Genomic DNA, 13,234 nt, shown 5'->3' on the forward strand with positions numbered 1-13,234 from the left:
TCAGGGAAGACCAGCTCCTTCAGCTGCCAAAGTTCTCCTTGTAATTAATGACAGCCTAACTTCCTGATAGAGGCAGCCAGAGACACCGGGGATGGCTCCAGGCTTGGCAAGACGCTGTCCAGAGAGGGAAAGTTGTCCCAGGGACCATGAACAGTGCCATGGTTGGCATGTCCATGTTGAGGTCTTCAGCAAAGTCCCAGCCAGAAGATGACCTAACTTAGAGGAAGCCTTCTAGCCCTGATGGCAATGAAGACTGGGCCACTTCTATTACACACCCACTCGTGGCCAACACATTCGGCCCAATGACCACCAGGTCAGAAGTTGAGAAATAATGAGAAAGAGTGTGTAACAGAGCATTGGAAGGTGCCCCCCAAAACCACAGTCAGAATTGTTTCCGCTTATATAAAGTACAGTCAAATGACCCCATTCATGTATTATGCTCCAGATGTCCAAGTGCCTTTTTGAAATGTTTACCTTCAAGCTACATGTGGCTCATTCTACACCCAGCATGACATTTCTCTCCCCTCCTCATCCTGTTAAAATTCAAGGTTTGGGTCAATGCCTCAGCAAGGCTTTGTAAGAGCAAATACCGTGGAGCCTAGGTGCAACAGCCCTCACCCCAACCCAAGGTATGGGAAGGAGAAAAAGTCAAAGTAAAAGGAGTGTGGGATGTGGGAATGGACATGGAGAGCTGTCAGGTCCCCAAGGACCCTGCCTCAGGACTTTTTGATAAAGGGCTGGGCTGTGATAAGTTCTCTTTGGGAAACAATGTGCCTTGTACATCCAGAGTTACTCAAACTCCTTTTCAGCAGGAGAAGAGCCCAAAGAAAATACAGCAAGTACAGCTGTTCTACCAAAAAACAAGTTCAGTTCATGATTACCCTTTCTCCTCCTAACTCACTCTTAAATGCAGAGCCCTTGTTAAGCCATAGAAAGTAATCACTGTGCTCAGGGAACATGTTTTTATGGTCTCCCAAGAGAGAATGTAAACAGAGCATGCTTCAGTTCTCTTTGGATGCATCTTCTCAGATACGTGGAGAGCATCCTTCCCATCTCTACACACTTACACCTCCTCACCTCAGATCAACCAGCTGCAGTTGTAAATTTTACCTTGGCCACAGGGCACAGACATCAGGTCCCAGACACAATATCTTTTCGTCAACTAGTTTCTTGATCGTTCCTTCTGTGTTTATATGGCACACATGCTAAATCTATCCAACCCTGTCTTCTAGACCAAAGCACATATTTTCCCCAGGGAAAGGCCAAGCCCAGCTGAGGGACAGTTCACACCAGAGCTCACCCCAGACAAGCTGCGTAGAGAGGTATCAGACTGCTTTTGCTTCTCTCAGCTCTGGCTCTGTTGTAGACAGCTCTGCTCTCCCCATGCACACACTTCCCTGCCACTCCCCAGTGCACCCAACGTGTCTCATCTTCAATCTATAGAAAACAACTCTCTGGCAGGCTTAAAAGAAGTAATTCCTACTACTTCGACCATTTTGAGCTGAAAAACAATGCAAATATATCCCCAGGCGTGGAACAAAGAACCCACCAAACCAAGCACCATGAAGAATGAGCATAGCTAGTCCACTTTGTGTGGTGCTAACCTTCAGCGGTGTGAACTTGAGCTGGTTCATGCCTTGGCTGCATGGAGTGGTGCACAGAGGCACATTTGACACAGCAGGTCCGATGGCGAAACTCAACAAATGCTTGAGTGTTCACCCCAAGAATGCCAGGGATAGTAAAGCTTGATGAACGCAGCAGGTCTGATGATGAAACTCAACAAATACTTGAGTTTTTACCCTCAAAATGCCAGTGATAGTAAAGCTTGATGAACACAGCCTGCTTGAGGAAGTGATGATGTTATTAAAGACACTGCTTCCCTTAGAAGAGATGGAATGCCTGGTTAAATAAACAGGCAGGTCTTTGCTGCTCCATGTTGCAAACTGGCCAACAGCAATGATGCTAAAGCAGCCAAAATCACTGCCTTCCCTGGTGTGCATGCACAGGACATGGGTAAAGGAAAAGCAGGGCATTCAGGTTATCTTCACAGTGTCCTGAGGGGAGGTATCAGGGCTGGGCAGGACTGTGTTTTCAACAGTTCAGCAGGGAGAAAAGAGGAATTTCTTTTTGAATTTTTGGCTACTCCAAGTAAAAGATACTGGGCAAGTCCAGAACATTTCAGGAAAGCCACGTCAGATGTCAAGACTTGTCATACAGTACAAGGTATAACACTCCACGTAAGGAGTGTTATACCTCATGCAGTCAGATGCTCCAAGCCTCCCTACGTGGTCAAAATTACACTTTGATCCACTTGGATCTTGAGAGAAATAAATGAATGAATAAATAAATGAATGAAAGAGGAAGAGAGAAAGAGGGAGAGGAAGAGAAGAATAAAGGAGGGAAGGAAAGAAAAGAGAAAATAAGAGATGAAGGAAAAGGGAATGAGGGAGGGAGGAAGGGGGGAAGGAAAGAACTCCAGTGAATTTTAGAAGATTCAGTCTAAATGCGTTTCCTGGAAAAACATTAAACACAAAGCCAGTACTTCTGTTTGTCGCCACCTAAAAGATAACACACAAAACGTTATCAACAAATACAGGTTTGTTGGGATTAACTATCAAGTGAGTAATCAACTGTACAAATATGAACCAGGAATTACTGGCCGGACTTCCCACAAGCAGGAAGAACCCAAGAATCAGTATCAAAGCACAACAGGCTGTGGTGCAACAACCTATGGGTATTGCGAAAAAAGCAAACTTCACCTGAGACTTGTGGAACAGGAGGTTTTAGCTGGGCCAGCAGCTAAAACAACTGCACAGCCGCTCACTCACTGCCCCCTCCCAGTGGGGTGGGGGAGAGAAGCAAAAATGAAAAAAAAAAAGGTAAAACTCATGGGTTGAGATAAAGAGGGTTTAGTAGGACAGAAGAGGGAGATGATGATGATGATGATGATGATAATAATAATATTCTAAATAAGTGATGAACAGCACAATTTCTCAGCACCTGAAGTTGATGCTCAGCTAGTTCCCAAGCTGCCCTGCCTCCTGGCCAACCCCCCCCGTTATATACGGAGCATGATGTCATATGGTATGGAATATCCCTTTGGCCAGTTTGGGTCAGCTGTCCTGGCTGTGTCCCCTCCAGCTTCTTGGGTGCCCCCCACCTTCTTGTTGGTGCGGCAGGATGAGAAGCTGCAAAGTTCTTGACTGCTTGGCAGCAACTAAAACCATCAGTGTGTTATCAACATTGTTCTCATCCTAAATCCAAAACAGAGCACCATACCAGCTGCTAGGAAGAAAATTAACTCTATCCCTGCTGAAACCCGGACACTTCTGTTTAGGAGATGTCTGTGTGACCGTCATCTTTCCCAGGAGTGCTGAGAAGGCTCCGGGGAGACCTTATGGCAGCCTTTCAATACTTAAAGGGGGCTTTTAAGAAAGATGGGGACAGACATTTTAGTAGGGCCTGTTGCATTAGGACAAGGGGGAATGGATTTAAACTAAAAGAGGGTAGGTTGAGACTAGATATAAGGAAGAAATTTTTTGTGATGAGGGAGATGAAACAGTGGCACAGATTGCCCAGATGCCCCATCCCTGGAAACATTCAAGGTCAGGTTGGACGGGGCTTTGAGCAACCTGATCTAGTGGAAGATGTCCCTGCTCATTGCAGGGGGCTTGGGCTAGATGACCTTTAAAGGTCCCTTCCAGCCCACACTATTCTATGTTTCCATGATTCATTTGCGCTCAGCTGGATGCAATGGTCTCCACCACACACAGCTTTGATACTGAATTTAATATGCACCTGACTTAAACTCGGACTGATACATGTCTCTGAGAAGGCCATGATCCTCTGTAGCCTGCGATTTGTATTTACTCAGGCCTGCGTTTCTGGCCCATCACCTTCATCTTGCACCTGCTGGACTGTCTTTTGCAAAGGAAAGACTTGCTACCCTGACCCTCATTCACCTTCCCTGTGAGTTGTCACCCACTCCCAGCCTCCATTTCTGCCAGGGATGTTGTCTCCTTGTCTGTCATCTCCCGAGGGTATCTTCACACTCTTCCTTGGCATGGGGAAGACAAAGAGGTGGTCTGTAGTCTCTGGGTTGTACAGTCTAAGCAGAGGAATACCTCAGAGCTGTACAAACTCTTGTCTCTCCAACACACTCCCTGGACAGATTGGTAGGGGTTGGAAGGGACCTCTGGAGATCATCTAGTCCAACCCCGCTGCTAGAGCAGGATCACCTAGAACAGGTTGCACAAGGTGGCATCCAGGTGGGTTTTGAATCTCTCCAGAGAAGGAGACTCCACAGCCTCTCTGGGCAGCCTGTTCCAGTGCTTTGTCACCCTTAAAGTGAAGAAGGTTTTCGTCACGTTCAGATGGAATTTCCTGTGTTCCAGTTTGTGTCCATTGCCCCTTGTCCTGTCACTGGGCACCACTGAGTAAGGTCTGGCCCCTTCATCTAGACATCCGCCCTTTAGACGTTTATAAGCATTATTAAGATCCCCTCTCAGTCTTCTCTTCTCCTGGCTAAAGAGACCCAGCTCTCTCAGCCTTTCCTCAGAAGAGAAATGCTCCTTAATTACCTTTGTAGCCCTCTCCTGGACTCTCTCCAGTAGTTCCCTGTCTGTCTCGAACTGGGGAGCCCAGAACTGGACATAATATTCCAGGTGTGGACTCACCAGGACAGAGTAGAGGCGGGGAAAACCTCCCTCGACCTGCTGGCCACACTCTTCGTAATCCACCCCAGGACACTATTGGCCTTCTTGGCCATGAGGGCACACTGCTGGCTAATGGAGAGCTTGTTGTCCACCAGGACTCCCTCGTCCTTCTGTGTGTCTTCAGTGGTAAAGCATATTTTCTGTGTGTTCAGCACCTGCCTCTGAGCATCCTAGAGATGGTGTTACACAATGGTCCTGTGGATCCACCTTGCCCAGATAGTTAGTGCAATTGCAAAGATGGATTCGAGGATTTCGCTGAGTGGTGGAGGGTGCGGTACAATTCTTCTAGCACCACATCACCTTCCCTTCAGGATATCTTCCTCCTCAGTCAGCCCTGGGGCATCTTCCTCCTTAGACATCTCCATTACGGGTGTCTGAGTCTGACACTTGACTCCAGCCCCCTCCTAGGAGTGCTTGATGATCTCTGCTGAGCATACACAGTATCTAAATGCATTTTCCAGATAGAGAAGTTGGCACAAGGTAGATCCCACCCACGATAGCAGCTGCATCGTAACCCTGCTCAGCCATGTGACTACTTGGGTGTTTCAGTCTCATAGGGGACCAGGGAGGCTGGCTGTCCTGTCCATAGACAAAGCACCCTGCCACTTGAACATGTGGCTTTGTCAAGACTGGGAGGAGGTCTCGCATCAACTGAAAACATAATTTAATTAATTTAATTAAAACTAAATAGAATTTAATTAAAAATTATTTAAAATTAAATTAATTAATGCAACCAAATTTCACGAAGACTTTCCACCTCTTGGGAAAAACGTAGGAGAAAAACTGGAAAGATCTTCCACTTTTGGAAGACACTGCTTTCAGCAGTGGGAAAAGGTTTCCTATGTCTTCTCATGCTGTGTTAGCCACATGGGATATACCCATTTTCCCAGCTATGCCTGGGCACAGATGCCCTATTCCTGCAGCTGCCTGAAGCCAGTCCTGGAAGGCAACTTGCAAAACCCTGTCTCCCCCGCTGGACCTACCACTGATGGTCCAGAACTGGCTGTCCTGAGAAGACTTGTTTGTTCAGTAGATTCCCGAAACAGGCCAGTTTCGCAATCCTGCAGCTTACGTGATGCTCATGGCCCAAGAGTCGCTTCCTGGCAGAGGCTTGGCTTTCCATACTTTGCTGAGCACCTGCCACGGGGGCACAGAGGGAGGTTTTTGGGGTGGAGGGGAGGAGCCGTGACAAGAGGGACTTCTCAAATAGCCGGTCCCTTGGGTGCATGTCCTGACTCTGCCCTGCCCTGCTCTCCCGTGGAGACAACAAGCGCACAGTATCTTTGCTTCCAAGATGAGGCTTGTCCTCCTGGCATGTCTCTGGGGTAAGTGAAGTGGGATTTTTTTTCCTCTTTGCTTTTGGCTTGGCATCTCTTTGGCAATGGTTCTTGTCTTCAGCCCACAGCACAAAGCAAATGGGACATTGCAAGGAACTGAAATGCAATCAGTGGTATCCAATCCATATCTGATAACTGAGTGCGGACACTCAGATCCCCTCAGATGTCACTAGACAGCCACAGGCGGACAGCTGGATGCTGCCCCACATTGGCACCAATACAGATTCACAGATTCACAGATTGGTAGGGGTTGGAAGGGACCTCTGGAGATCATCTAGTCCAATCCCTCTGCTAGAACAGGATCACCTAGAACATGTTGCACAGGATTGTATCCAGGCAGGTTTCGAATATCTCCAGAAAGAAGACTCCACAGCCTCTCTGGGCAGCCTGTTCCAGGGCTCTGTCACCCTCAAAGTGAAGAAGTTTTTCCTCATATACAGATGGAACTTCCTGTGTTCCAGGTTGTGCCCATCGCCCTTTGTCCTGTCACTGGGCACCACTGAATAAAGTCTGGCCCCTTTGTCTAGACATCCACCCTTTAGACATTTATAAGCATTAATAAGATCCCTTCTAAGTCTTCTTTTCTCCAGGCTAAAGAGACCCAGCTCTCTCAGCCTTTTCTCAGAAGAGAGATGCTCCAGTCCCTTAATCACCTTTTTAGTCCTCGGCTGGACTCTCTTCAGTAGTTCCCTGTCTGTCTTGAACTGGGGAGCCCAGAACTGGACACAGAACTCCAGATGTGGCCTCACCAGGACAGAGTAGAGGGGGAGGAGACCCTCCCTTGACCTGCTGGCCACGGTCCTCTTAATACACCATAGGCTACCTAGACACCTTGAGAAGTGTCTCATTCGGGAACTGAATCCCAGGCCTCATGAGCAAAGACAGCAGCACACAAGGGTGGGGTTCCCTTCCCCTGTTTCACAGCTGTGGATTCCTAGTCTGTGTGGATTCATAGAATCGTAGAATAGTTTGGGTTGGAAGAGACCTGTAAAGGTCGTCTAGTCCAAGCCCCCTGCAATGAGCAGGGACATCTTCCACTAGATCAGGTTGCTCAGAGCCCCGTCCAACCTGACCTTGAATGTTTCCAGGGATGGGGCATCTACAACCTCTGTGGGCAAGCTGTGCCAGAGTTTCACTGTCCTCATGGTAAAAAATTTACAGAGAAGGAGGATAACCATTAGACATCTCAGTCCATATATGTTAAAAGTAGCTAAAAAAAAAAAAAAAAGGCAAATGCAAAAAAGACTTATGCAGGCAATAATGCTAATGCTTGTCCTGGTGTCAGCAGTTCTGCCCTTGCCCAAAGTCGTTGGTCAGTGCTTGGGATCTTGCCAGACTGCTGCATTTAGGAGCAGAAGTGGTTGTTTGTGTTGAGCTTTTCTTTGCTGTTGACCTTCTACAGTGGGCACAAAGTCCCCTTCTCCTGAGTTTCCAGGAAAAACAGATCCTGGCAAGCTTTTCCTCAGGCTTTCCCTCCCAGGGTTTGCTTCAACCTCTAGTTAATCCTCAGGGAACAAGTCTCTTTGCTCAAGCCTCCAGATGCATTCCACCTTGAAGATGCCTCTCTGCACGATCCCGTTAGCAGGCCCATAGCTCTTCCCGTTGCATTTCATTGCATTCATGTCTGCATTCCTGACAGCAGTCCTGGAGTTAATTTTGTCGGGTGCCTGCCTGAAGTTCAGAGAGGGCAATGCTTCTCCATGGTCTGGCCCTGACAGAGAGAAAACCACCAAGTCATGCTGCTTGCAACTCATCACAATTTCAGCAGTTTCCTTCCACGGTGTACCTCTTGCCTGGCTGTTGATAAGAGCTGGGTGTCACATCCAGAGTGTCCAGGGAGAGACAAGCACCTCCAGCCCCAGTTTGACCCTCTGCTCTGGACACCAACCCTAGGATGAGATGGCTGTGCCTCAGCCATGATTCCACTCTTGCCACTGGCTGTCACAGGAGCCTAGATAGTCTAGTCTAGTCTAGTCTAGAATATAATGTAATGTAATGTAATGTAATATGCCTGGACACTGACTTTCAGGTGATTGAATCTGGACAAGAGGAATCCCATCTGCTCTGTTGCAGTATTTTCACATTATCTGCCCAAACATTTTTTTTTTTCCAGTAGACTTTTTTTGTTTTTTACATTTTCTGTCCTTGTCTGATCTCTTCATCAAGAAAGTCCCATGGACATGCACTAGGATGAGCAAAGCCCATTGACAGCTGGGTTTGGGAGTCAGAGAGCAATGGTGAGCTCCCACAGAGCACACAGAGTCTTGTCTCTTGCCTGGTGTTTTGCTGTCCTGAATCTCTGTGCTTTGCAGAGCTCATGAGACTCAGACTAACATCCTCTATTTCTTCTGTTTCAGCTTCCCTTGCAGGAGTCCTGCTGGCAGGTCAGTATTTGCAGTAGAGAGTGGAGCATAAGTCAGCACACGCAGCTATCCTAAAATGTCATGCAGAATGATGCTATGTCTGATCTGGAGATTTAAATATGCTGCTCGGGGCCAAGAGACCTTGGTCTGAAACCTGTTGGTTGGTTCCTCCATTCCATGGAGGAATGCCTGGTGTCCCCTTGGCTCCATGAGCCAGTGTGGAGGTGCTTCAGGGTTTCAGACCCTGGCACTTTTCAGTCCGTGAGTTTCTTGCACTACAGCACCCCAGATCCCTGCAAAGGGAATACGGAGAGATTTGGTTCTTCGTACTAGGGTGGCAAACAGCATTGTGATTGGAGGTTTGGCAGCTGGAGCCAAGTTTGGAGAGAGATGGCGTGTCCTGGTGGGTTCAGCAGCAGGAACAGGACTCAGTAGGTCCCTTCCACTCCCGAGTGCTGACTATCTGTAGGTCCACAACAGCACCCAGCAGTCACTGCCAAGAGCTGAGCAAACCCAGCCCTTCCCTTGGGGAATGGGTAGAAACGTCTCAGTTCTCTCCTCCCTGCTTCCAGGCCTTGTAGCAGCGTTTGCTGGGAGACACTGGCCTTAAGCATGGGGAAACTTACCCAGAACATGAATGCGCTGGGGTAGGTTATTTGGGGGGGGCTACACCTCTCCCTTTATGTCTGAAAATGAACCCTGTGATTTGTATCTCAAAACAGCCTTCTGGTCCCACAAACACCTATGCCTTTTGGCCATTCCCAGTTCAAAACCCAGCTCCCAACCACCAAAGACTTGGGATGCTAGAATACCCTGGGCTTTTCTTCCTCCTCGTTTGGCAATAAAGAAAGCCTCACTGGGGAAGAAGAGCCCTCTTTCTCATTCCCTGCCTTTACCTGGGGTGTCTGCTCTCTCCAGAAGATGTAGACATGACCAAACTTGAGATTCGCCTGGTGGATGGTTCCAATCCGTGCTCTGGGAGAGTTGAGGTGCTTCACAAGGACGTCTGGGGGACCGTCTGTGATGACCAGTGGGATTTACGGGAGGCGAGGGTTGTGTGCAGGCAGCTGGGCTGTGGGACGGCACTATCAGCTCCTCGGGAGTCGAAATATGGAGAAGGCAAAGGCCAAATCTGGCTGAGCGACGTGAACTGCAAAGGGACAGAAGCGTCCCTCGCTGAATGTGAGGCAAAGCCATGGGGAGACAACATCTGCAACCATGTGGAAGATGCCAGCGTAGAGTGCTCAGGTAACCCCCATGTGTTTTCTACTTCATGCCACATTGGCCCTTCTGCCTCAAATAAAGCAGGGTGCAATTTCTTACCCGCTCTGTGGGGAGGTCTGGCATGCAGAATGTCTTTGTTCAGCTCCAGCTTCCTACCCCACTTGACCCAGAGAAGCTGCATCTTAACTCCTGCACCTGGAACAACCTGCATAGCTGGGAGTGGACACAGATGGTCCCCTCCTCCTCTGGCAGCCTCCATGCTGATATTATTTTCCCTTCAACTTTTCTTCTTGAGCCAGAATTTAGGAAGGGGCCTTTGACAGGTGTTTGTGATGAGCAGAAACAGTTTTGGTGCATCATGGGAGATTCTGCTTTCTCCAGGTGATCAGGGGCACAGAGACTTGTCGCAAAACTTCCCTCTGGTTTGTTTTTGGCAGGAACAGACATACCTGAGCCAGGGCCAATCCGGCTGGTGGGAGGCCCAAACCGATGTGCTGGGAGGGTTGAGGTGCTTCATGAAGAACAGTGGGGCAGCGTGTGCCATGATGACTGGGATCTAAATGATGCCCAAGTTGTGTGCAAGCAACTGGACTGTGGGGATGCGGTGCTGGCCCCCATTGCAGCCAAGTTTGGAAGAGGATTGGGCACTATCTGGCTGGATGATGTGAACTGCACAGGGGCGGAAGGTGCTCTCTCTGAGTGCCCAGCGAGGCCATGGGGGGACCACAATTGTTACCATGGGGAAGATGCCAGTGCCATTTGTTCAGGTAATCCTTCCATTCTCCTGCTTTTGCCAGGCATGCTTTAGGGTGTCCTCACAGTCAATGTGGGCACAACCCTGTACAGGAACAAGTGCTTCCTGTGGAGCACTCTCCTACCGAGTTGGAGCTAAGCTAATAGTCCTGCTGGTGGCCTGGGGTCCTTACACCATGGAAGAGGGCTTCAGTCTGACAGATTCTCTCCTCTCTGCTCACTGGGGTGCTCTGTGGTCATTTTTCTCCAGCTCAGGTGTGAGGTTAAGACTACTCTTGTGCTTCTTGCTTGGACAGTTGCATGTTGTACGTGGAGAAAGCTATGAAGGAGAAGCTGCTATGTGCAGGGCATGAATACTCAGGGAGGCGAGGGACACACAGCCCAATGCACAGTCTGAGCATACCCTCTCTGAATGTGTCTGCAGACTCAGGGATCACTGTATCCACTTCGGTCCGCCTGGTGGGTGGCCCCAACCGCTGTTCTGGGAGAGTCGAGGTGCTTCACAAAGACGTCTGGGGGACCGTCTGTGATGACCAGTGGGATTTACGGGAGGCGAGGGTTGTGTGCAGGCAGCTGGGCTGTGGGACGGCACTATCAGCTCCTCGGGAGTCGAAATACGGAGAAGGCAAAGGCCAAATCTGGCTGAGCGACGTGAACTGCACAGGGACAGAAGCGTCCCTCACCGAATGCGAGGCGAAGCCATGGGGAGACAACATCTGCAATCATGTGGAAGATGCTAGTGTGGAGTGCTCAGGTAACACCCCCCTCCATCTCCCATCCTGCAGATGCTAGGCAGTAGGAAGGGCAGATCCCACCACACACATGCCCCCTGCCTAAATCAGGGCTGGTCCTAGGCCCCAGTGCGGTTCTGTGGATGTCTACTGGTGGGAAGAGAGGGATGCAGCTGAATAACTCATCCCATTGCTGGGTGCCAGCCCTGTGAAGCAGTGCAGTGGTCACCCATTGAGCCAGGGGGGGAAAACGTGGATGTACCTGACCCAGGGGCAACATTAAATCCTCTCCTGCCTGAGAGTGCTCTGGTCCCTTGTCCCACCTCTGGCCTGCAGGATGACTATCATCAGCCGACTCCTTGAACCAGACACACAGTAGAGCTTGCAGCCATCCATGAAGACCAGGATAGCTTCCTCCTGCTCTTTCCCACCGCCCCTCTCCCTGGGTTTTGTGTCTTCCTCCCCACCCCAGAGAAGCCCATCCCTTGCCACATCTCCGGTGTGCTCAGAGACACCAGAGCCTCTACTGAGCAGGCAAGCTTTCCACAGGCAGCGGGGTGTGTAGGAGGCTCCCTTAACCTTTATTTTCTGGGCATTGGTGCAGAAGTGGACATTCCTGAGGAGGGGCCTGTCCGGCTCGTGGATGGCCCAAACAAGTGTGCTGGGAGAGTTGAGGTGCTCCATGAGAACCGGTGGGGCAGTGTGTGTGACGACCACTGGGACATGAAGGACGCCAAGGTGGTGTGCAAGCAGGTGGGCTGCGGGTCACCGCTGTCAGCTCTGGGAGGTGCCCGCTATGGACGAGGGTCGGACATCATCTGGCTGGATGATGTCGAATGCAATGGGACGGAAGAGAGCATCTTTGACTGTCAGGCCAGGCCGTGGGGTGAACACAACTGCTATCACGGAGAGGACGCTGATGTTGTTTGTGCAGGTAACTACCCGTCACCGTGGCATCTGAGGTGATGTGGGGACAGGGTCAAACACTTCTAGCAGAGTCAGCAGGCTGGGCTGCAGGGGACAGAAGGGAGGAGGGCTCCCCCCAGCTCAGGATAGTGCTGGTGGAGGCAGGGAAATGGATAGAGCAGAGAGCCGTAAGGAATATAGAGCGTCTGGTTAGGATGGATGTGGTGGGACCAGCTGGTGGGAGAGGGGCATCAGTAGAGCGGGGGGAAACACACCGGTGACAGTCTGGCTATGGGGTGGATCCTGCTTGGGGAGATGCTGACAAGGGACTTTTGTGTAGGGCAAGGCTCCTAAAGGGCAGAAAGAGGGAAGGTAGGGCAGCTTCTGGGGCTGGAGGTAATGACGAGCATCTGTGGGGGCAACGGTTTCTGGGGCGAGATGCCTCTGTATCGGTACATCATCAATACTCAGTAAATGTCTGAGCTGGACTCTCTGGAGCTCTTGGGAGCTGAGTTCCTGACTTCTCATGCCCTGATTCTTGGGAGAGAAGCTTGGACAGGCCCTGCATGGGTGAAGGGAGGAATCCCTGGGGGTCTTTGGCTGGTGTCGTTATGGATGAGCAGGGCTGTAAGGGCTTGGATTTCACCTGGGTGCTGCACCGGGTCATGCTGTCAGGACCACGTGCTGCAGTCCTCTGGAGGAGGCAGTGCGTTGTGCATCAGGGTCAGAGTCTGCTCTTCATGCAGCCCTGTCCTTGCTGCCACAGGGCCCTGTCCAAAGCTCAGGTGTTGGGTTCCCGACAGCCCCAGGTTCTATAACCCAACCCAGGGACTCCCTTTGGGAGCAGAGTCCTTGTCACTTTGGGGAGGGAATTCTGGTGTCAGGGTGTTCCTGGGAGCAGATTTTGCTTTACCTTGTTCCCCTTCTCTGCAGTTAACAAGAACCTGGAGGAGCCAGAAGCGCCGTGATTGCCAGACTGGCCCCACTGGGTCGTGCTCGTCTTGCTGCAGGAAGATGGGCCAGCAAGATTCGGCCGAGAAGGCAAAGGGCAGGGATGTTGCAGAACCACCAGTGTGCCATAACGGGATCCAGGGTTTGGCAAAACCATTCCCTCTCATCCTTTGAAGGATCTACAAACGTGGTGATAACCGCACTGATGGAAAACCCAGCTCAACACATTATTCCCACTGAAAAGCAAACATCTC

At 50.2% G+C, this 13,234-nt stretch overlaps 1 protein-coding gene across 1 annotated transcript in view; it reads left to right on the forward strand.

Moving 5' to 3' along the window:
- Nucleotides 1-5,890: 5,890 nt before the first annotated feature.
- Nucleotides 5,891-13,234, forward strand: part of LOC142598991 (scavenger receptor cysteine-rich domain-containing protein DMBT1-like) — an 87,489-nt gene continuing 80,145 nt past the window's right edge. The window contains 6 exon segments of the mRNA XM_075738502.1: nt 5,891-6,040; nt 8,410-8,436; nt 9,334-9,663; nt 10,077-10,406; nt 10,817-11,146; nt 11,728-12,057. Coding sequence (XP_075594617.1) covers nt 6,010-6,040; nt 8,410-8,436; nt 9,334-9,663; nt 10,077-10,406; nt 10,817-11,146; nt 11,728-12,057 — 1,378 coding nt within the window. The 5' untranslated portion in view covers nt 5,891-6,009.

The sequence above is a fragment of the Balearica regulorum genome, chromosome 33, assembly GCF_011004875.1.
Source record: "Balearica regulorum gibbericeps isolate bBalReg1 chromosome 33, bBalReg1.pri, whole genome shotgun sequence".
In the NCBI taxonomy this organism is placed as follows: Eukaryota; Metazoa; Chordata; class Aves; order Gruiformes; family Gruidae; genus Balearica; species Balearica regulorum.